The sequence below is a fragment of the Rattus norvegicus genome, chromosome 13 (genome assembly GCF_021556685.1).
Source record: "Rattus norvegicus strain SHRSP/BbbUtx chromosome 13, alternate assembly SHRSP_T2T, whole genome shotgun sequence".
Lineage (NCBI taxonomy): Eukaryota > Metazoa > Chordata > Mammalia > Rodentia > Muridae > Rattus > Rattus norvegicus.
The window spans coordinates 68,141,565-68,163,597 of NC_141546.1; the positions used below are offsets into that span (position 1 = coordinate 68,141,565).

Here is a 22,033-nt window from a genome sequence, read left to right on the forward strand (position 1 = left end):
ACTACATAGCAACACCCTATCTGGGAGCCCAAGGGTCATCACTAGGATGACAGGAGAGCAAACCTTCCAGGTCCTTGCATCCTCTCAGGTGCCTCTTCCTAATTCCAGATCCAGTTCTGTTGCCCTGGAGCCACTCCTGTCCCTCGCTGTGTATGTCAAGTGATTCCACTCTGTTCCTGAACCCTAGTTCCTCCTCAGATAAAGAGGAAGTGTTGAGGAAACTCATTCTGAGTGGATCTCTGGCCTCTGACCTGAGAAATGCTTACCTATTTTCCGGTTTGCCTTGAGCCAGCTGTCACTCGGTGTCGTTGCTCCATGTTCTCCTTTTAAAGGAGAAAAAGATCCAGACGAGCTGTGTGCTCAGCCACCTCAGATTTGAAAGATTACAAGCCTAGGTTTGACTTCATGGTAAGCCAGAAAGAAGTCTTGACCGGAAGTCTTTTTTCTGGTAGATAATGGAGTGCAATTGTTACATAAAACCTTAGAAATTTGTTTGTCATGAGACAACCTGTAGATTCCACAAGGAGGCTCCCTCCCTGCAGATGCTTTAACACCCCCAAACAATAGCATAAAATAGGCTCACTGAGCTACAGAATTTAGTAGCTGCGCACTGACAGAAAGCCCATAGCGTGACAGCCCTGTGCTGAGCAAGGTCTTCCTTAACGTACCGATGAGCAGTGTCAGAAAGGGAACAATCCAGTACAGAGGACAAACTAAATACGCATTGCAACAGAGGAAGACGCATTGCTGGAAGCCCTCCATTGTACCCCTCCAACTCTGCGATTCTTACAACTCTCACGAGTTAGACACCAAGTATCACATAAAGCACTTGGACAGTGAGGGGAAAGAAAGCCAGGGAGAAGTGACCAACTATTGAACTATCATCCTGAAGCTCAACCTTCAGTTGAAAGAAGAAAGACCCATGGTGAGGCATGCAGTTGGGACTTAACGATGACAGAGTACAGGAAACCGTAACACTCAGGAATAGTCAGGACCTGAACTCTTGAATTTACTTTTGAACAAACAGAGGAAGAGCCCTGGTCATGAGGCTCTGGAACGTGGGAGTGGATGGGGTCGGTCTAAGTGCTGTGGAAGCAGCGAGACTGAGTGACATAATTACTTATCCCTCCTTAAGACAAAGGCGTGTCAACTGGGAATGTAGGGAAGTTGGTCCTTGATGGACTAGGTTATGCCAGCCCCAGAAGACTTGAATGATAACGTATTATACAAGCTAAAAATAAAAGATTAAGCTTGACTTAGTAGTGGAGCAGTTACTACCCCCAGAGTATTCAGTATGTGCTTCTTCCTTGAGGGTTGGGGTGGTATATTAAAGGCCAAAATTATTGACCCAGCCCTTCAGCTGGATGTGACTAATAAAAAGTCAAGGCCCATAGTGCTCACCAGAAGCATGTGAGAGCGGGGCTTAGAGGCTGGCGTGGCAGGCTAGGGCATGGCGCTTGGATTTAGACTTGAGCCTGAGTAACAGAACAAGCCCATCAGGGGTGGAGGGATTGCAGTGGCTCTAGGGAGCAGTGGCACCCCAGGATGTGGAGGCTGAATGTTTCATAGCAAATGGGAAATATGGAGGTGTAGAGAGACACAATAACAGGTTTTGACATTTCTAATTAATGCTTATGTTTAGGTAAATAAAGTTTGTGAGGTGCTAGAGAGATGGCTTAGTGGTTAAGAACACTAAGTACTGTTCCTTTATAGGACATTTAAGAACTCAAACTAGATTGCCTGGACCCCTTAACGAGGGAGGACAATGATACTAGACAGTTTATATCTTAATAAATAAAAAGGGAGAGTTATCCCTGTATGCTAAATAATGCTCCTTTTATTTCAATTTTAAAATTTGTATGCCAAGGAACACTCTGAATGTTTATGACACTCTACAACTAGGCATACTTCTGACTAGGTGAAATAGAAAGATCCACATATTGACATGATCCTGTCCAGGTATTTTTATGGGGAAGAGGGAATGTTTGTGTTTTTTCTACAGGATGCTACAAGAGTGTGCCAGCTGCCTGAGTGGCTGGTGAGACTTGCTGATCCTGGTTGCATGAAGATTCAGCTCTCCTGGTTCGGGTCCCTGGAGTCATTCCTCTGCCCTGAGAGGAAGATGGAAGATTCCCCCTCATCTTTTGTCATCACAGAGATTTTGGCGTTGCTGCAGTCAGCGTTACCACTGCGTGTTCCCGTCCCACTGTGGCCTGCTCTCTGACCCTCTGTGCACTGCTGCTTTCTGGAGAAGACTGGACTCCAGCCGTTGCTGCCCCCCTCATTCCCCTGGTGACTCTTGCTGCCTTAACTGGTATTGTCATTTTGCAGTCTGTAGCTTCACAGGAATGCCACCTGCGTGAAGCTGCTGTGGACTGGGGAACTCTGCCCTGGTTGTACAGATCTCAGACATGGTTCCATTGCCTGCTGGTTGTTCCAGAAAAGAATGGCTGATCCTGAACTGTCCTGGGAAAGACCTTGTTATTTTTGCTGCTATTGTAGCAGCCATTTACTGCTACAGCCATTGTGTCTACAGTGTCTAGAGTTACCCTCCCCCCATTCTATTGTTAGACAAGCACAGTGGGTGAAGTTTCTGGAGTAGTTGCTAGAACCAGATGAGGTACCCACTACTTATCGGGAGTGGCTCTGTTTGGTGCAGCCCTATGCTGTGGATTAGTGTTCGTGCTATGGTTGGTTTGCAAACTCAGATCTCAACAGAAACGTGACAAGGTCGTTATCATGCAAGCACTTGTGGTCATTGAACAAGGGGCCTCCCCTGAAATTTGGTTATCTATCCTCAAAAATTAGTTGGTATCTGAGTTCTCTGCTCTTACACCCCATGGATCTGTGGATCCATTACACTGAGATGAGAGAGACTCAATGATTCTTTGATCAGCCCTTCTACATCGCTGAGGTTTCCTCATTACACGCGATAGGGTGATCATGATTTCCCCACTAACTCATTTTCTGGCTGACCTCTTTTATAGAGTTCGCCCTAGGTCATTTAACAGTTACTGTCACACAGCACTGTGGTATCCAGAGACGGGCAACTTTCCTCATGCACAGACCAATCTAAGACATGGGGCCCGGTGGCGATAGGGTTACCCTACGACGGATAAGGCTGTGACATAGAGGAACGACCTAAGACAGGAGCCACAACAGATGGACGTAACTACAGGGACCTAGACCAGCCCCATATTAGTAAAACAATAAGGGGGAGATGTAGAGAGCCACAATAACATTCGCCACCACAAGATGGCACTAGCTTCCACTGCGCCCCATGTGGAAAGCCGGGATAGCTTTCGCCATTACAAGATGGCGCTGGCCTCCGCCACGCCAGCCGACTTCCTTTCAGGAAGTTAACTGTGTGCACATGTGCAAGAGTGCCTTCGTGCCAGGTCTTTGCCCACTCCAGGGAGTGCCTAATGAGATCATGGGTAAGCGACCAATCAGGTGTGGATGTGCCGCGCTAGGGTGTATATAAGCCACGCCATGCCGGCGCCCCGGCCCCTCTCCTTAAGATTCAATAAACGTTTAGCTGCAGAAAGATTCGTGTGTCCCCGCATGTTCTTGCTGGCGAGATAGCGTGGGGCATGGAGGGATAGATACATCAATAACCTAATATTTCTCTTTTTGATGAAGTGGTTGGATCTTTTCTCAGTACATTGTGACGTCCTGAAGACAGATTTATAGCACACCTCCATATCCTCCGACTCTTACACCCATCCCCCACAACGTTCCTTTGTAAGCCAAAACTGTTTTTAATCCTTTGTAAGGGGCTGGAGAGATGGCTCAGCAGTTAAGAGCACTGACTGCTCTTCCAGAGGTTCACAACCATTTGTAATGAGATCTGATGCCCTCTTCTAGTGTGTCTGAAGACAGCTACAGTGTACTTATAAATAATAAATAAATAAATCTTTAAAAAAACAAACAAACATTAATCCTTGTAAGAGCAACTAATGACTTGGGGTTGCGTTTTGTAATTCCGCTGTCCTGGAACTCACTATGTTGCCCAGGCTGTCCTGGAACTCATATAGATCTGCCTGCCCTGCCTTGCAGTGCCTCTGCATTCTTTACACCGTTCTCCCCTCTATTTTACCCCTGACTTAGTTACCTACAACTTACGTCTCTTTCAAAACTCAGTTCCACTGGGACTTTTACCTGGTAATGGAAATATAAATTAATACTTCTGGGGAAATAAATAACCTGGCAGTCTGAAGTTGCCATCATAATCCTTTAAATTAAATTAAAAAACAATTTTAGATAGGGTCCCACTTAGTGGCCTCTACTGAACTCAGAGATTCTCTTACCTCTGTCTCTCAAGAGCTGGGATCAATCCACCCCAGCTCTAGAAAAAAAAATTTTTTTTCCCGGAGCTGAGGATCGAACCCAGGGCCTTGTGCTTGCTAGTCAAGCGCTCTACCACTGAGCCAAATCCCCAACCCCTAGAAGTTAATTTTAAAAAGACTCAGATTAAAAATTGATTATTCTGGGGAAAAGGAGATTATTTTTCTTCCACACTTTGGAATTTTTGTTTATATATATATTTATTTTACTTTATGTGCACGAGTGTCTTGCCTGCATGTGTGTATGTATATGCAGCACATGTGTGCAGTACCCACAGAGGGCAGAAGAGCTTCAGACTCTCTGAACAGGTGACACCATATGAGTTCTGGGAATCAAACCCTGGACCTCTGGAAGAACAGTGAGTCTTCATAACTGCTGAGCCATCTCTCCAGTTCCAGCACAGCATGGTTTTAAAATATGTGTGCAAGATAAAGCGCGAAGACTGGGATACAAGGCTAAGCAAGGTTATGTCATTTACAGGATTCGTGTCCGCTGCGGTGGTCGCAAGCGCCCAGTTCCTTTTTCTTTTTTTTTTTTTTTTTTTTCCGGAGCTGGGGACCGAACCCAGGGCCTTGCGCTTGCTAGGCAAGCGCTCTACCACTGAGCTAAATCCCCAACCCCAAGCGCCCAGTTCCTAAGGGTGCAACTTACATGGCAAGCCTGTCCACCATGGTGTTAACCGGCTGAAATTTGCCCGAAGCCTTCAGTCTGTTGCTGAGGAGAGAGTGCCGGGCGCATTGTGAAGCTTTGAGAGTCCTCAATTCCTGCTGGGTTGGTGAAGATTCCACATACAAATTTTTTGAGGTTATCCTCATTGATCCATTCCATAAAGCTATCAGAAGAAATCCTGACACCCAGTGGATCACCAAACCAATCCACAAGCACAGGGAGATGCGTGGGCTGACATCTGCTGGCCACAAGAGCCGTGGCCTTGGAAAGGGCCACAAGTTCCACCACACTATTGGTGGATCTCGCCGTGCAGCCTGGAGAAGGGGCAATGCTCTTCAGCTTCACCGTTACTGCTAATACACGTAATATTTGTAAAATTCATATCCAATAAACAACTTAGGACAATAAAAAAAATGTGTGCAATAATCATAGTCCTTACACATGGTGTTGTTAACTGGCCCATCCATACACTTCACCAGGGTCAGGAGGCCTTCTGTCTTTTATCTGTTTGCCTTTGGCATCTACACAATGCCTGCCTGGCACTTAGGAGTTCCTATGAAACAAAGACTGGTGCTGTGTTTGGATTTTAAACACTTTAAACTAGCTCACATAATGCTTATTACTCTAAACTTAAGGGCTAAAATAATAACAATAAAATAATTATTTTTTTTAAAGAAAGAAGGAACAATTTAAAACAACACAAAAACAGAAGAGTAAGCAGTGAGTGTCTATGATCATAGGGCCTAGGGAGGGCTCTGCAAGCTTGAGGCTCAGTCTACCGCACAGTAAGACCCTACACACACACACACACACACACACACACACACACACACACACACGACCCTACACACACACACACACACACACACACACACACACACACGAGATCATTAATTAAAAGGGGAGAAAAAACAGCGCAGTAATAGATTTTATTTGGGTGGGTGGACTTGGGCGGTTATAATGGCATCACTTTAAAGAAGGTCACAGACTCCGGACAAATAGAGTGAAGTGTAAATACAGAATAGTTCAAGTCATAATTATTCTCTGCACCACAGTAACACGATACGAATGGGAATGTTTTCTTCGAAATAAACTCACAGCTTAACACGGTGTCCTTCCAAGTGTGTGAGAAGGAAGGCAGGTGTTTTCCCAAGGCACCTCAGCTCCGAAGCTGTGGGCCCCCGCACGGAGTTCAGCTAGAGTAAACAGACGATATTCCAACTGGCTTGATGCACGCTCAGGCTCAGATACCACAAACTGGAGTCCTGATGCTTCTCAGAGGTCTTGAGCGTCTTTAGGAAAATGCAGCTTGGGGTTGGAGATTTAGCTCAGGGCCTAGCAAGGGCAAGGCCCTGGGTTCGGTCCTCAGCTCCGGAAAAAAAAAAAAAGGAAAATGCAGCTTGCTCACATTGCTGAAATCCGTGTTGTTCAGGGTTGCAGTACTGTTAAACACCCATCATGGAGAATTCTTAGCAGCTCCACAGACTAAGTTGTCCCATTGGCGTAACCATATCTTGACAAAAAAAATGAGCAATTCGTTTAAGATATGAAGGAAAGTCTAAACTGAGATCCACGTGGAAAGGTGACCCCAGGTGGCTACATCTCTCAGCAGAGTTTTCTTTGGTAGTTACCAAATGGTCCCAGTTACAAATGCTCCTGGGTTCCAGCACTAGGTGATTCCAAAGAGCAAGGGGCGGAGTCGGAGACAAAACCCCGCCCACAGCCCAGCCCCGCTCAGCGTGCTCCCGCCCTCCACCCGCACCTGCTCCCATTTCCCGCCTGCGCACGTGCCCGCCCGCAGAGCGCGCACCGGCTGCGCGGTCCCGCGAGGGAAAGGCGGCCAACGGCTGCAGCGCGGACATGGAGTCGGATCCCACGACCTCCGAGCCCGAGGCCGCGATCGGGAGTGACAGCTCGCCAGTGGAGCAGGCGATCCTAGTCTCCCTACGGGACTCCGCGTCCGCCAAGGGCCTCATGTCCCCCGTGCGCTCGGTGGTGGCCTCCCCGCGCCCAGTGAAGGGCAAGGCTGCACGGCGAAGGCTCCAGCTCCCGCCGGTCTCTCAAGCCGAGACAGGTGACAAGGAGCCCGTGCCCGCGGTGCCTGAGAACCAGGAGGAGGCGCAGCCCCTGCCGCCGATCTGCGCATCCCCCATGAGGGGCATGTGGCGCAGCGAGAAGGTGGCTCTGTACTGCGACCAGGTGCTACAGGGCTCGAAGGTGCGAAGCCGCAGAGGGGACAGCTCCGGGAGGTTTGGGTCCTTCCCGCAGCGGCGGGGAAAGCAAATCTGTCTCTTCAAAACAGTCTCTCGGATTCAAGGAGTACAGAATGGCCACTTTAGTCGTTGCCCATATCCCTCAGTTCCTGCCCTAGAGGAGTTGACTAGCCTGTCATACAAAATTGTCAGTTAAAAATGACATCTCCTAAAAGATAAGGCCATGGAGGGTTCATCACAGTCTGGGCATACATCTTACTGTCCACTCACAGACATCAATACACACAGCTCCGTGTCCACACACCCCAGTGTTCACACACCCTAGTGTCCACACGTCTCATTGTTAACACACCCCCGTTTTTAATACATCTTAGAGTTCATATGGTATTAGGTAGCAGTAGCAATTTTGGCTCAAACATAAAGCTACGATTACACTAGAAATCTAAAAATGGGAGCTGGAGACAGTTTGTTGGTTAAGAACATTTGGTGCTCTTGTAGAGGGCTCAGTTTTCCTACCCCAGAACCCACAAGGTGACACACATCCATCCTTCACTCCTGTTTCAAGGTATCCCAGATCCTCTCCTGAGCCTTCCAGGCATCAGGTGCAAAGGTGGTGCGAATACACGGATGCACATAAAATAAAAACAGATGTAAGGTGTCCCCAGAATGGTTCCCAGTCAGCAAGTCACGGTGCAGACAGAGGTTCTGTATGGAAAGCACCTGCTAGCACCAAACAACGAATATCCTACACTTTAATACTATTTTTTTAAATATAGCAGAAGAATTTGTATACATGTATATTCATTGCTGTGATGTTTATAAAAATTGGCTGAGCATGGTGACTCATGCCTTGTTTCGTCTTTTTTTTAAAGGATTTATTTTATATATGAGTACATCATAGTTGTCCTCAGACACACCAGAAGAGGGTATTGGATCCCATTACAGATGATTGTGAGCCATCATGTCGTTGCTGGGAATTGAACTCAGGACCTCTGGAAGAGCAGTCAGTGCTCTTAACCACTGAGCCATCTCTCCACACCCCCCCCCCTTTTAAAGATTTATTTATTGTGTATAAGTACACTGTAGCTGTCTTCAGACACACCAGAAGAGGGCATCAGATCTTATTACAGATGGCTGTGAGCCACCATGTGGTTGCTGGGACTTGAACTCAGGACCTCTGGAAGAGCAGTCAGTGCCATCTGGATGCACTGGATGGAGCCATCTCTCCAGCCACCCCAACCCCTTTTCTTAAGACAGGGTGTCCTAGAACTTGCTATGTAGACCAGACTGGAACTCCAAAGATCCACCTGCCCATTCTAGTACTTGGGAGGAGGCTGGAGCCCGAGAATTGTGAGTTTAACGTCAACCTAGGTCAATCTCAATAGTGAGATTCTTGTTTCAACGGTAAAGAAAGAGCTGGAGTTTTCGCTGAAGTGGCAGAGGGCTTAAAGTGCGGTGTTTGATTCCCAATAGTGCACACATGCCCTGCTTTTGTCAATAGCAGGAGGGGTTTTTGTTTGTTTGTTTTGTTTTGTTTTTCCAGAGCTGAGGACCTAACCCAGGGCCTTGTGCTTGCTAGGCAAGTGCTCTACCACTGAGCTAAATCCTCAACCCCACATGCCCTGCTTTTAATAACACAGTTCCTGCACTCCCGGAGAAAGGAAGAAAGGACTGAGCCATAGAGAACTACAATGCAGCAGGCATGGTGGCACATCCCTGTAATCATCTCACTTAGGAAGCTGAGGCAGGAGGATCACCCTGAGTTTGAAGCTAGTCTGGGCTACTCAGTAACATCCTATCTCAAACAAAAATAACCCACAAAGAACGTCCATGACGACACAGTGGAAAACTACACAGTTGCACATTCATGCTTATAACTGGGTTAAAAAGCAAGCAAGCCTGGGGGTGGACATGACAGGCAGATGGGTGAATAGACACAGAAAAATTACTGAAAGGAAACAGGGTGAGGTCAACAATGCTCACTCTTGCCAGATTGGGGCTGGTTTTAAATCGTTGCCGCTGTTTTCTCCTCCTCCTCTTCCTCCTCTTCCTCCTCTTCCTCCTCTTCCTCCTCCTCTTCCTCTTCCTCCTCCTCCTCCTCTTCCTCTTCCTCCTCCTCCTCCTATCCTCTTCACCCTCCTCTCCCTCTTCTTCCTCCTCTTCTTCCCCCTTCCCTCTCCTCCTCCTCCTCCACCTCCTTCTTTCCTTCCCACCCCCTGCTTTTGTTTTTTGAGTCTCTCACTATGAAGTCCTGGCTGCCTGAAGCTCATTAAATAGTCCAGTCTAGCCTTCAACTAATGGTGACCCTCCTGCCTCTGTCACTGGAAAGATGGAGGGACAGATGTCCCCGCTATAATGGCTGCGTATTTCTTGTGTTTCTCGTAAGGTTTGCTTATCTTAGAGATAGGAGAAAGTTTTAATTTTAAAAATATCATCTCCATAAAACTTGGACTGCGTGAGTGATCTATTTTTAATCAGAGGGTTGGAGGCCAGGTCTGCTAACAATTATTCTATCACTGATTATGGTCTAATAAATTTCATAATAGTTTAGATTACTTACCCTTTAAGCAGCTGGCTTTAAATTTAAAAATACAATGGGCAGATATTTATTGAGTGTTTAATACACTTCTTGTTTTATAAAATGGAATGCAATTTAAAATTTCTATGTGCTGAATTTTTGGTTTGGTTGGTTTTGAGCCAGGCTGGCCTTGAATTCACTTTGTATTGGATCCTGACCTCTGACCCCAGTCCTTCTGCATTGTCTTCCTCTGTGTTGGGATGGAAGGCCTGGGTCCGAATGTTTTACGGAATCGATGCCATTTAAGTTTGTCAAACATTCCTATGGGTTTTAAAACTGTTCTTGTGCTTTCCAAGGTTATACTCCTCCGCCCAGTGGATTAATTATAGCTACTTGAAGACATAGTGGGAGTGGATAAATCTCTTCGTTTTATTTTTTCATGTTTTTGACTTACTATTAAATACAGTTTTAGTTTAAAATATATGAAAATTTTCAGATTTTTCACTGTTTAAAACAATATCGGTCATATTTTCAGGTAAGAATATTTGTTATAAACTTCTATAATATATTTAAAAGACTTATCCAATTAAAAAAATTATTTGTGTGTTGTGTGTATAAGCAAGAGAGGGAGGGAAAGAGAGAGGTAGGGAGGGAGAGGTGTCCCAGCACGCTGTGGAGGTTGGGAAAGCTGGTAGGTGTCACTCGTTTGTCTCTGTCCACCTTTGTCGGGGTTCTGGGAATTGAACTCAGATCTCAGGCTTGCTGTGCAGCTGTTCACCCTCAGAGCTGCCTCTCAGGCTCGCTGCCTCGCATGGCCATCTGCACAGCCGTGTCGTGTCTCTCATTAGGCAGAAGATGCAGACGAAGCTATGAGCAAATACCTGTCAGAGAAGCTGAAAGTGACGGACAGATGGCTGGGAGTCTGGAAGAGTAACCCGGAGCTCTTCTTTGAGAAATATGAAGAGGCTTCCATCCCCTTTGTTGGTATCCTGGTGGAGGTAAGTTCTGCTCACTTCGTTGGATGAATTAGCAGCCCCTGTTGGACAGAGCTGTGATTCTGTTCATCTGGTGCTCGTACAGATCTCACACTAGCGAGCGTGGAGGGAGACAAAGAGGACCACTGGTATAGGTTTGCTGGAGATGGTTAACAGTGAGATAGGATCTGCCTCTGGCACTAAACAGTAATTATTGCCCAAATACTGTAAAAATAACAAGAATGTATTTCTTGCCAGGCATGAAAGCCCAGCACTAGTGAGACAGAGACAAGCATTTAGAAGGCAGCCTGGTCTACATAGAGAATTCCAGAATAACCAGATGACACAGAGATAACACGTCCCAAACAAACAAACAAACAAAAAACCCACAAAAATGTACTTCCTGAAAAACTAATAAGTTGGGCTTTTACAAATGGTCTACTACATCTTATTTATCTGAATTTTATATACAGTCCTTCAGATGAAGAAATAAAACAGATGACAAAACTGTTGTCAAATGTGACCTTTTCACTGTGCCTGACCTACAAGCCATACCTAAGCTTCAGATGCCTTAGTACACAAGCTGGAGAGTGTGGCACATTGGTGTTATAAGTTTGAGTGCCTTAAAGATCATTATCCTTACAGAGCAGTTAATATCAATATTATACTCATGACTGGTACTTCTGTCTTCCAAGAGACTTTTTTTCAATTTTGTTTTGTTTATATTGACAAAATTGTATGTGTGTGCATACTCACACATACATGTCTACTGCAGCATGTGTGTGGAGGTCCAAGGACAACTTTTCAGGAGTTGCTTCTCTCCTTCCACTATATGGGTTCTGGGGCTCAAAGTCAGAGTTTAGCGTATTGCCAAGCCCCTTGGTCACTGAGCCATGTTGATGACCTAGAGAGATGTTTCAAGTATGTTGTTTTGGTTTGTCACAAGAAAAACCTTGTTTTGGTCACACACTACTTGAAAGCAATTAAAATATATCTGCTGTGTGGAAAGACAAGCTCAGACCTGCTCACTGCCTTGCTCTGCTGCCTAAGTCTTACTGAAGCCAAGTCTCAAATAACTGCCGTGTGGTGCATTCTGTTCTAGAGTCACAAGAATGTGTTCCTATGGACCCCAGTCTGTCACTCTCCCTGGAAATGTGTGTGTGTGTGTGTGTGTGTGTGTGTGTGTGTGTGTGAGAGAGAGAGAGAGAGAGAGAGAGAGAGAGAGAGAGAGACAGACAGACAGACAGACAGACAGACAGACAGACAGACAGACAGAGCTTCATGCACTTTGGGCAACCTCTCTCCTACTGAGTTACACCCCAATCCTCTTACTGTTTTTGTGTTTCTGCCACAGCAGATGACCACAAGGTTGGTGCAGTAAGAGTGTTAGGTTATAGATCTCCTAACTCTATAGATCAGAAATGTGCTGTGTGACTAACGGAGATGACAGTGAGGTGCAGGCAGAACTGCAGACTTTTCTAGAAGCAGGGATGGGGATCTGTTTCTGTGCCTTTTCCAGACTTTAGAAGCTTCCTTCATTCTCTGGCTTGTGGCACTTCCCTCCATCCTCAAGCTGACACTGCATCACCATGAGCTCTTCAGGCCAGAAGGGTTGCCCCCTCCTAAGGGACTCATGGGACAGGTGTGGACGGTGGCTGGGTCATCCAGAACAACCTCTCATGTGTGTCCTCCAGTGTAACCTTATCTGTAAGGCTGTTTGTCTAGAATGGCAACATAGTCACAGGTTCCAAAGATTAGGGCCCAAGCATCTGTGGGGGTCATTATTTTACCCACACAGTCAGACACTGAAGAACAGAATTTGGAAACACAGTACTTGTTTCTTCCAGAGGACTCAGGTTTGAATCCCAGCACCCATGTCAGGCAGCTTGCAATGGCCTCCACTCCAGCTTTAGGAGGGCTCCAACACCCCCAGGGCACCTGCACTCACAAGCACATACCCACGACTGTAATTCAAAGTAAAAGGCTTGTTTTCAAGGTGGCGGTGCTTTGAAGGAGAATGCTCCCTATGGGCTCATGCGTTTGAACTCTCGGACCTCAGCTGATGGCACTGTTTGGAGAGGTTATGGAATGTCCAGAAGGTGGAGCCTTGCTGGAAGGAGTACAGACCTGGAGATGGGCTTTGAGGGCTTACATCCTCATCCGAGTTCCAGATCCCCCAGCTTCCGGTGCATGGTTAGAAATGTGCTGTCTTAGCTTCCTCATTCCACTGCCATGCCTCTTGAACAATCTGTAAGTTCAGATAAAATCCTCCTCCTGTAAGCTGTCTCGGTCGTGGGATTTTATCACAGCAACAAGAAGTAGCTAATACGGTACTAATGGTGACATTTATGAAATTTATAAGATTGAGGGGCAAGGGGGCTCAGCAGGGAACAGCAGTTATGTCACAAGCCTGACACTTTGTTCAGTCTTGGGAACCCAAGTTAAGTCAGAAGGAGAGAACCAGTTCCACAAAGTTAGGAAGCTAAATCTATTCAGCCCCAGAACTTTTTAATGTTCTTTTGGAATGGTCTTTCTTTTACAAATGATTTAATGTAAACAATATTTCTTTAAACATACTTTTTAAAAAAAATTACTCATAAAACTCACAAAAATTAATATTGTACAACGGAATGCAAAAGCCTGGTAACTCGGAACTAGAAAATAGTAACTAGTGTGGAAAGAACCTGGGCCTGGTGGTGCACACCTTTAGACCCAGCATCCAGGAGGCAGAGGTGGGGGAATATCTGTGCATTCAAGGCCAGCCAGGGCCACATAGTGAGATCCTGTCTCAAAAAACCAGAAAAACAACAACAGAAATGCAGAAGGACACAAGTCTTAGTTAGGGTTCTGTGGCTCTGAGGAAACACCTTGACCAAAGGCAACTCGGGAGGAGAGGGTTCCTTTGGTTTGCATTGTAGTCCATCATTGAAGGAAGTCAGGGCAGGAACTCAAGCAGGGCAGGAGGCAGGAGCTGATGCAGAGGCCATGGAGGGGTGCTGCTTACTGGCTTGCTCCCCACGGTTTGCTCAGACTGCTTTCTTACAGAACCCGTGACCATCAGCCCAGGGATGGACCTACCCACTATGACCTAGGCCCTCCCACACCGATCCTAATTGAGAAAATGCCCCATGGGCTTGCCTACAGCCTAATCTTTTTTTTTTTTTAAGATTTATTCATTTATTATATACAAGTACACTGTAGCTGTCTTCAGATACTCCAGAAGAGGGCATCAGATCTCTTTACAGATGGTTGTGAGCCACCATGTGGTTGCTGGGAATTGAACTCATGACCTCTGGAAGAGCAGTCGGTGCTCTTAACCTCTGAGCCATCCCTCCAGCCCCCCCTACAGCCTAATCTTATGGAAGCCTTTTCTCAATTGAGGCTCCCTCCTCTCAGATGAATCCAGCTTCTGTCAAATAGACATAAAACTGTCCAACACAACACACTCTCTTTATGAACTTTAAAGCCTTTAAGGAGATGATGTTTGAAGCTGGGCACTTGAGATGTGTGCTTTTAGTCCCAGCACTCCAGATGCAGAGGCAGATGGAATTCTGAGTCCACAGCCAACCTGGTCTACAGAGTGAGTTCCAGAACAGCCAGGGCTACACAGAAAAAACCCTGCCAGAAAAATCCCAAAATAAAATATAATAAACAGGAGGTGCTTGAAAAACTGTTGGTATTTAATGTCTATCCAGATTAATGTCTATTCAATATATTGGCTGCAAGGAAAGTCATAAGAATTTAGAAGAATCAACATTGTGACTAGTTCATACATGAGAAATCCTGGTGGCTTTTGTGAATTTGTAGTTACGTACTGTATGACATTTTTTCCTAGGTGACATGTAAACCACGCCAGAACTTGTCATCTTGTTTCAAAGTGACAGTTTCTGTGGCTGAGCCCTTTTCTTCTAACATTGCAAACATCCCGAGGGACTTGGTGGATGAGGTTCTGGGGGAACTGGAGTACAGTGCACCTCTCTTGGAAGTGTATCCTGTGGAAGGGCAAGATGCAGATGTCCGAGACATTGCTCTGGCCTTGGAAGTTGTAAGGTAACAAGGCTCTCTCACTTCTGAAATGTAAAATGACTATCTGGCAGCTCATTTCATGTGTACATTTTGGTTGTATAAACACTTTATATTTATTGATTTACTTGAGACTGATGGATTAAATTTACCCATTCTTAATTAACACAATACATGTGTAACTCTGTTGGTTACAAATTGCATAAATTTGCCCTGTTTTTATCTTGTACTTTATAAAGCCAGATGTGGTGGTGAATTCCTTTAATCCTAACAGGATTTCTGTAAGTTTGGTCTATGCCATGAGTTCCAGGCCACCCAGGGCTTCATAGTGAGACCCTGACTCAAATAAGTAAATCTAAAATAAAAAAATGAATTCTAGAAGCTAAGTACAGCGATAATCATATGTGGTGCAAACACTGGAGAGGCAGAGGCAGGAGGATCTGGAGTTTTGAGGCTCATCGGCTGTGTAGGAGGCTGAAGGCCAGCCTCCTCTAGTGACAGCCTGTCTCAAAAAGGAACACATTCCAGACACAGTTTACCCACTTGTGCCTGTTGGGCCCGTCTTGGTGTCCTTTCTATTGTGGTGGTAAAGCACTGTAAGCAGAAGGTGCTTAGGGCAGGAAAGGGTTTATTTGATGGACACATCCTGTCATGAAAGTGAGGACTGGAAAGAAATCTAGAGGCACACACCATGCAGGGGCGCTGCTGCTGGCTCGGCTTAACTAGCTTTTCTTTCTTTCACCGTAGCCCACGATGAGCTGGGCCCTTACAGCAGTTAACAATTGAGCCGATTCCCCACAGACATGGCCACAGGCCAGTCTGATCTGGGCCATCAGTCCCTCTACTGATAGTCCTTCCTCAAGTGACTCTAGGCGGTGTCAAGTTGATAAGTAACTAAGAGAGCATCTGAAATATGTTTGATTTTGGTTTTCTAACATATGAGGGCATTACAAACACTAGCTGTCATTGTACATGGTGTGCTTGGCTGTTATAAGCTGACATTTGAGCAGAGCTGTCTGTGAACAGAACGGTATCCAAGGGGTGCTTATACCTTTCTAATGTTATTTTCCCATACAAATTGTGTCAAGTCTTGCAAATTAATTGCTTCTGTGTTGAACAAAGTCAGAGCTCAAATTATGAATTTTTTAAAGATTTATTTTATGCATGTGAGTACACTGTAGCTGTCTTCAGACTCACCAGAAGAGGGCATTTGATCTCACATTACAGATGGTTGTGAGCCACCATGTGGTTGCTGAGACTTGAACTCAGGACCTCTGGAAGAGCAATTGGTGCTTTTAACCACTGAGCCATCTCTCCAACCTACATTATGAATTTTTAAAACCTGAATTTTATAATCTTACTTCAAAAACATAATTGTCTTCCTCTTTCTTTTCTTTTTTTTTTTTTTTGTTTTGTTTTGTTTTGGTTGTTGGTTGGTTTTTAGAGACAGGGTTTCTCTGTATAGCCCCTGGCTGTCCTGGAACTCACTTTGTAGACTAAACTCCTCAAGCTCAGAGATCTACCTGTGTCTGCCTCCTGAGTGCTGGGGCTAAAGGTGTGCACCATCACCACCTGGCTATTCTCTCTCTCTCTCTCTTTCTCTCTCTCTCTCTCTCTCCCTCCCTCCCTCCCTCCCTCCCTCCCTCCCTCCCTCTCTCCTTTGTTTGGAGAAAGAGGTTTTTTTTCTGTAAATTTTTCTGTAAATTCCCTGGCTGGCCTGGAATTTGCTCTGTAGACCAGGATGGCCTCAAACTCAGAGATTCTCCTGCCTATGCCTCCTGTGTGGGACTAAAGGCGTGTGCCACCATCAACCAGCTATTTTCTTACCTTTAGTAACATGAAATATAATCCAGGCCATTTAATATTTAAAGTTTGATCTCTTATTTATTATTGGTTCGTTCATAGGCTATTTAAAAATATTTTCTTTAAGAAAATGAAGATTTGGGCTGGGAATATAATGTCAGAGTGCTTACCGGTGTGTGTGAGGCCCTAAGTTCAACTCCCACCCCTGCAAAAATTAAGGTGTGAGGAGATGAAGGTGGGAGTCATGAAGACGGCTCAGTGGAGAAAGGTACTTGGTGCTCAGTCTGGCGGTGAGTCCCATCAAACCTGAATTCATAACCTAGGACTCTTATTGTGAAAGGAGGGTCCAGACGCCCACAAGCTGTTCTGAGTTACAGGCGCACACTGTGGTGAATACGAGAGAGTGCACACAATAAGTAAATCTCACTTTTTAAATTAAGAATTGGGATGGAGAAATGGCTCAGTGATTAAGAGCACGAACTGCTCTTCCAGAGGTCCTGAGTTCAAATCCCAGCAACCACATGGTGGCTCACAACCATCTGTAATGGATCTGAAGCCCTCTTCTGGTGTGTCTGAAGACAGCTACTGTGTACTTCTATAGAATAAATAAATGAATAAATCTTTAAGTTCATGAAGTTTTGACATGAAATCTTTTAGAAGCTTCTGAGCACAGTCTAAGTGTTGTTAGTCATGGTCATTCTAATTTGGTTTATTGTAGGTTTTTTTATGATTTTCTTTGGAGAGACTGGGATGATGAAGAAAATTGTGAGAATTATACTGCCCTTATTGAAGAGAGAATTAATCTGTGAGTAGAATGGAGAGAGGCTGAGCCGCCTGGGAGGGGGCAGGTAAGTAAAGTCCATTGTTATCTCCAGGTGGTGCGACATACAGGACGGGACAATCCCTGGCCCCATTGCACAGCGCTTCAAGAAAACGCTTGAGAAATACAAAAACAAGCGAGTTGAGCTCATCGAGTACCAGAGCAACATTAAAGAAGACCCGTCTGCGGCTGAGGCCGTCGAGTGCTGGAAGAAATACTATGAGATAGTGATGCTCTGCGGGTTGTTGAAGATGTGGGAAGACTTACGGCTGAGGTAAGGGATGCGTCTATGAAAGAGCGGCAGAGGAGCAGGGCAGGGTGCTTGCTCTCTGTCTCTGTTTCTGTCTCTCTCTCTGTCTCTGTCTCTCTCACTCTGTTTCTCTGTCTCTGTCTCTCTTTCTGTCTGTCTCTGTGTCTCTGTCTCTCTCTCTTTCTGTCTCTCTGTCTCTGTCTCTCTCTGTCTCTGTCTCTCTCTGTCTCTGTCTCTCTCTGTCTCTGTCTCTCTCACTCTGTTTCTCTGTCTCTGTCTCTCTTTCTGTTTGTCTCTGTGTCTCTGTCTCTCTCTCTGTCTCTCTCGGTTGCTTCTGGCCCATAGATTAGCTTGATTAAAATAGTTAAGGAAGCTGGGCGAGTCAGTGCACCTCCACAGTCCCTGCCCATGGAGATGGACCTAGAAGGGCCCGGGCTACATGAGAGGCTGTCTCAGAAACAACCACCACCTAGTAATCCGAATAGTGATAATGGCACCTTGTTAATGAGTTAGGTACATTGGAAATTATTGTAATACTTGCGATTTCTCTTATCATTGGGCAGTAAAGTGAGTCAGTGAACCCCAGAGACCGAATCTGAGGAGGTGACTGGCAAATGTGTGTTGTCACGCTCAGCTGACAGGAATGATGAAAGTCAGTGCTTACACTGAAGCTCCCCTGATGGGAAGGAGGACGTGGGAAGAAAAGCCGAGAGAGAGAGAGAGAGAGAGAGAGAGAGAGAGAGAGAGAGAGAGAGAGAGAGGTCAGATACAGTAGAAGTGCTGAAGGCCACAACATAGAGTCATTGTGCCCGAGGGCAGCAGGCTGCGGTTCTGTAAGTCACATCCTTGTACGGGGGCTGAAGAGACAGCTGAGCCGTTGAGAGCACTTGCTATATTGGCAGAGGGCTGGGGTTTCACTCCAGCACCCATGTCAGATGGCTCAGAGCCTCCTATAACAACAGCTCAGGAAGGGCGGAAGGGGAATGACCCCCACTTCTGGTCTCTGTGGCACTGGACTCAGAGGCCCACACCCTCTTCCACAGGCATACATCTAAACATGAAGACAAAAAAGCCTTTAAAAAATTAAATATGTCCTAAAACACTTTATTTCTCCAGATCCCCAGATACAGCCCACCTCTGCTTGTGTAAGTCTACAAGATAGAATATGAAATAAAACCTAGGGTCTTTCCTATGGTGATGGAAAGTCAGAGGGACCGAAGCAAAGCTTAGAGTGGTTACATGCAGACGTCTCCATTTTAAAGAACAATCCCTTAAAAATGAAAAGACTTTAGAATGTAAGGGTTTAAACATCAGTTATCTAAAAGATCTTGTTGGCCACGTATGGTAATCAACACCTTTAATTTCAGCACTTAGGAGGCAGAGGCAGGAGGATCTCTGTGAGCTTTGGGCAAGGCTAGTCTACAAGTAGTTTCAGGCAGCCAGACCTACGTAGTGACACCCTGTATAAAAAAAACCAACCCTCAATAACTAAATAAGAACGCTCTTGTTAGATTACTACTCTCAAGCTGCTCACTGCTCCTAACAAGCTTGTGGTTACTAAACCATGGTAGCTTACAAAGCGAAGATAGGTTGAATGTTTCCCTGTTAATTTACTCAGGAATATTTTTTGCTATAGAGTTCATGGACCTTTCTTTCCGAGGATTCTGAGACGTAGAAAAGGGAAGAGAGACTTTGGGAAGACTATAACCCACATTGTAGCCAAGGTGATGACTACTGACATGGTAAGACTCCCTCACCCTCCCTTGGGTGTCCACTTGGTGTGCTCCGCCCCACACAGAGGGAGAGCTCCCCCTGGGGCGTTCTCGTCTGACCTGGTGATAACTTATCCCCGCTCGGTGTTGGCAGACAGATACTAGATAAGCGCTGACAGCTCCTCACAGCACTATGGCTTCACTGCCAGTGAGCAGGAGACGAAGAGGCTGCAGTCAGGAGACAGATGTGCAGGGTTGGCTCTCCATACATTTCATAGATTTCAAAATGGAGATACAGCCAAGGAAAGAGACAGCTCCCTCACAGACTAGTGAACACTGACAGGATTGTGTACAGGGTACGCATTGGATGGCTCACAGGTCAAAGGATTTTAACAGTGCTGGCTGGGAAAACTAACCCAACCGAATCCTGGGTTCTATATCAAATGAGTGAACCCGGGGTTCGTATGTTTATTCAGCCTCTGAACAAATATAAGTTGTTCAGAGACCAAATGAAAAGAGCTCACCCAGGGGCTGGGGATTTAGCTCAGTGGTAGAGCGCTTACCTAGGAAGCGCAAGGCCCTGGGTTCGGTCCCCAGCTCCGAAAAAAAGAACCAAAAAAAAAAAAAAAAGAAAAGAGCTCACCCAACTGGATGCTTAATAACATTTCTCTGTGCACTATTCTGCTTCGCCCAGTCTCATCTAGCCTGGTTTTCATTGTCTCTAGGTGCCTTTGTCCTCCTGCTGACCCCCCAATGCTCAGGGTTTGCCTTTTTCCTGCAGTATCTTATCCCTATTTATCAGTCTCTGTTATAACTTCATGAGTTATAACAGTGTTCTAAGCCCAAACCTCCTCCTCCTACCTGTTACTCTTAAGTGTGCCAACCCCTGTCTGCGGCTAAGTCCAGGACCACATGCACCGCCTTGCTCCTGTTCCCACATGTACTAGTTGATAATTGTCATTTTTCAGGGGTTGTATGAATAGTTGCGACTGCCCAGTGACCTGCAGACGTGTTTCTTCTCTGTAATAAGTAATTCTCCATTGTTCAGAATTTGGTTTCAGGAACATTTCCACAGAAAAAGTCCCCCCTGGGATTGAATGTGGCAGTGCTACCTGCAGTCCAGTACCCAGGGGAACTAGAGATGAGGATCATGAATTCCAGGGTATCACGGGCCTCATCCTGTGACCCTGTGGAAGAGGTTGTGCCGAGGGGTGAAACTTCTCCACCTTGGAGAGTGCATTACATTGCTAAATTCAATTACAGAACCCACACGTTCCCTTTTGTAAGTGTAATGGTACTTTCTGTGCCTGTCTGTTTGGTTTTGTTATTTTTAAGGCAGAGTCTTGCAGCCCAGGCTAGCTTAGAACTCAAGATCCCCTTGCTTCAGCCTCCAGAATGCTGTAATTAAGGTATGGAGGCTTGTGTCTGCTGTGTGTGGTGCCTTTTGAGTTATGTCTCGCTATAAATGTGCTTGCCACTCACCCAGTCACCAGGCCTAGTCTTGGCACAGTGTAGATGCCATCAACAGTGTTGTCACATCGATAAGTTAGTGCATGACAGGAAAATAAGGCACATTTGAGAAAGTCAGAGAAGTTCACCCCGGCTGGGACGCAGCACCTCAGAGGAGTGTGTGAGAGACCGAGGTGAGCTGAATTCTGTTTTGATAGAACTTGTTTCTCGTGTTCTCTCTGCTTTGTCACATTTTATTATTCACTCTGTGGAGGAGGGGACATGTGTGTCACAGTGTGCTTGTGGAGGTCAGGACCTCTTGTGAGAGAGAGTCAGCTCCCTCTTTCCACCATATGGGTCCTGGATGTGGACCTGAGGTTGCCATGGCTTGCCAACAAGCCACCCCAGTCACCTTGTCAGCACCTCTTCCTATTATTTGTAACAGTGTTTTGTTTTGTTTTTTTCATTTTCTGGCAATTGAGTATACTATGTTATCACAGACGTGTTCCTCTGACTCATCCCTTTCACCCACAGCTGTTGGCTGCCACCCTCTGTCAGGACTTAGCAATGTGCGGCCTTTTCCTCAGGGAAGAAATTTCTAGGTTTTGCCTGCCAATGCTGGTCACGAAAATGTTGGAAAGCTGCGGCAAAGCTATTACTGTCATTGACGTCTTTCACATGGGCCACGTGTAACCACCAGTTCTTCCCATGGCCCTAGTACATAGGTTACTAGCTCAGAACTTAATCTGGACCAGATGGTCATTCTTCAGGGACAGGTCTTGAGAGAGACGACCAGAGGATCAGAAGATAAGGAGACAGATAAGTTTAGGATCAGGAGGTCTTGCACAAGCTGCGCCTTATTCCAAGTAGGCTTCTGAGGAAGTACGGTATCTCATATTCTCTTCCCAAGGGAGAATGGGACAAAAGCAGCAGGAACGGTCACAACAGGACAAAGCCAGAAGCAGGTTAATGTAGCAACATGGCACAAAGGGACACAGGTATCTCAGGAGCATTATTACATCCTGAGCCCAGTGGCCTTAGGACAAAGCCAGAAGCAGGTTAATGTAGCAACATGGCACAAAGGGACACAGGTATCTCAGGAGCATTATTACATCCTGAGCCCAGTGGCCTTAGGACTGATAACTCCAGTCTCCTCAGGAGGAAAAGCAGGAACTGCAGTACCTTTGAGGCCCTAGCCCCAGCCCCAAACTGACCTCGCTCAGTCTCCTACTGGACAAGCACATATAATTAGGCT

The 22,033-nt window shown here is 45.9% G+C and overlaps 1 protein-coding gene and 1 pseudogene across 2 annotated transcripts in view; both read left to right on the forward strand.

Annotated features, from left to right (window-relative positions):
• The first annotated feature begins 670 nt into the window (after positions 1-670).
• On the forward strand, positions 671-5,373 carry LOC148001687 (large ribosomal subunit protein eL15 pseudogene; annotated as a pseudogene).
• Positions 5,374-6,789: 1,416 nt separating this feature from the next.
• The window catches only part of Shcbp1l (SHC binding and spindle associated 1 like), a 31,200-nt gene continuing 15,956 nt past the window's right edge, over positions 6,790-22,033 (forward strand). Inside the window, exons 1-6 of one of the 2 annotated variants that reach the window (XM_087580182.1) lie at positions 6,790-7,233; positions 10,596-10,745; positions 14,557-14,771; positions 17,266-17,352; positions 17,423-17,641; positions 19,254-19,359. In XM_087580182.1, the coding sequence (XP_087436308.1) occupies positions 6,877-7,233; positions 10,596-10,745; positions 14,557-14,771; positions 17,266-17,352; positions 17,423-17,641; positions 19,254-19,359 (1,134 nt within the window). In that variant the 5' untranslated portion in view covers positions 6,790-6,876. 2 annotated transcript variants of the gene reach the window in all.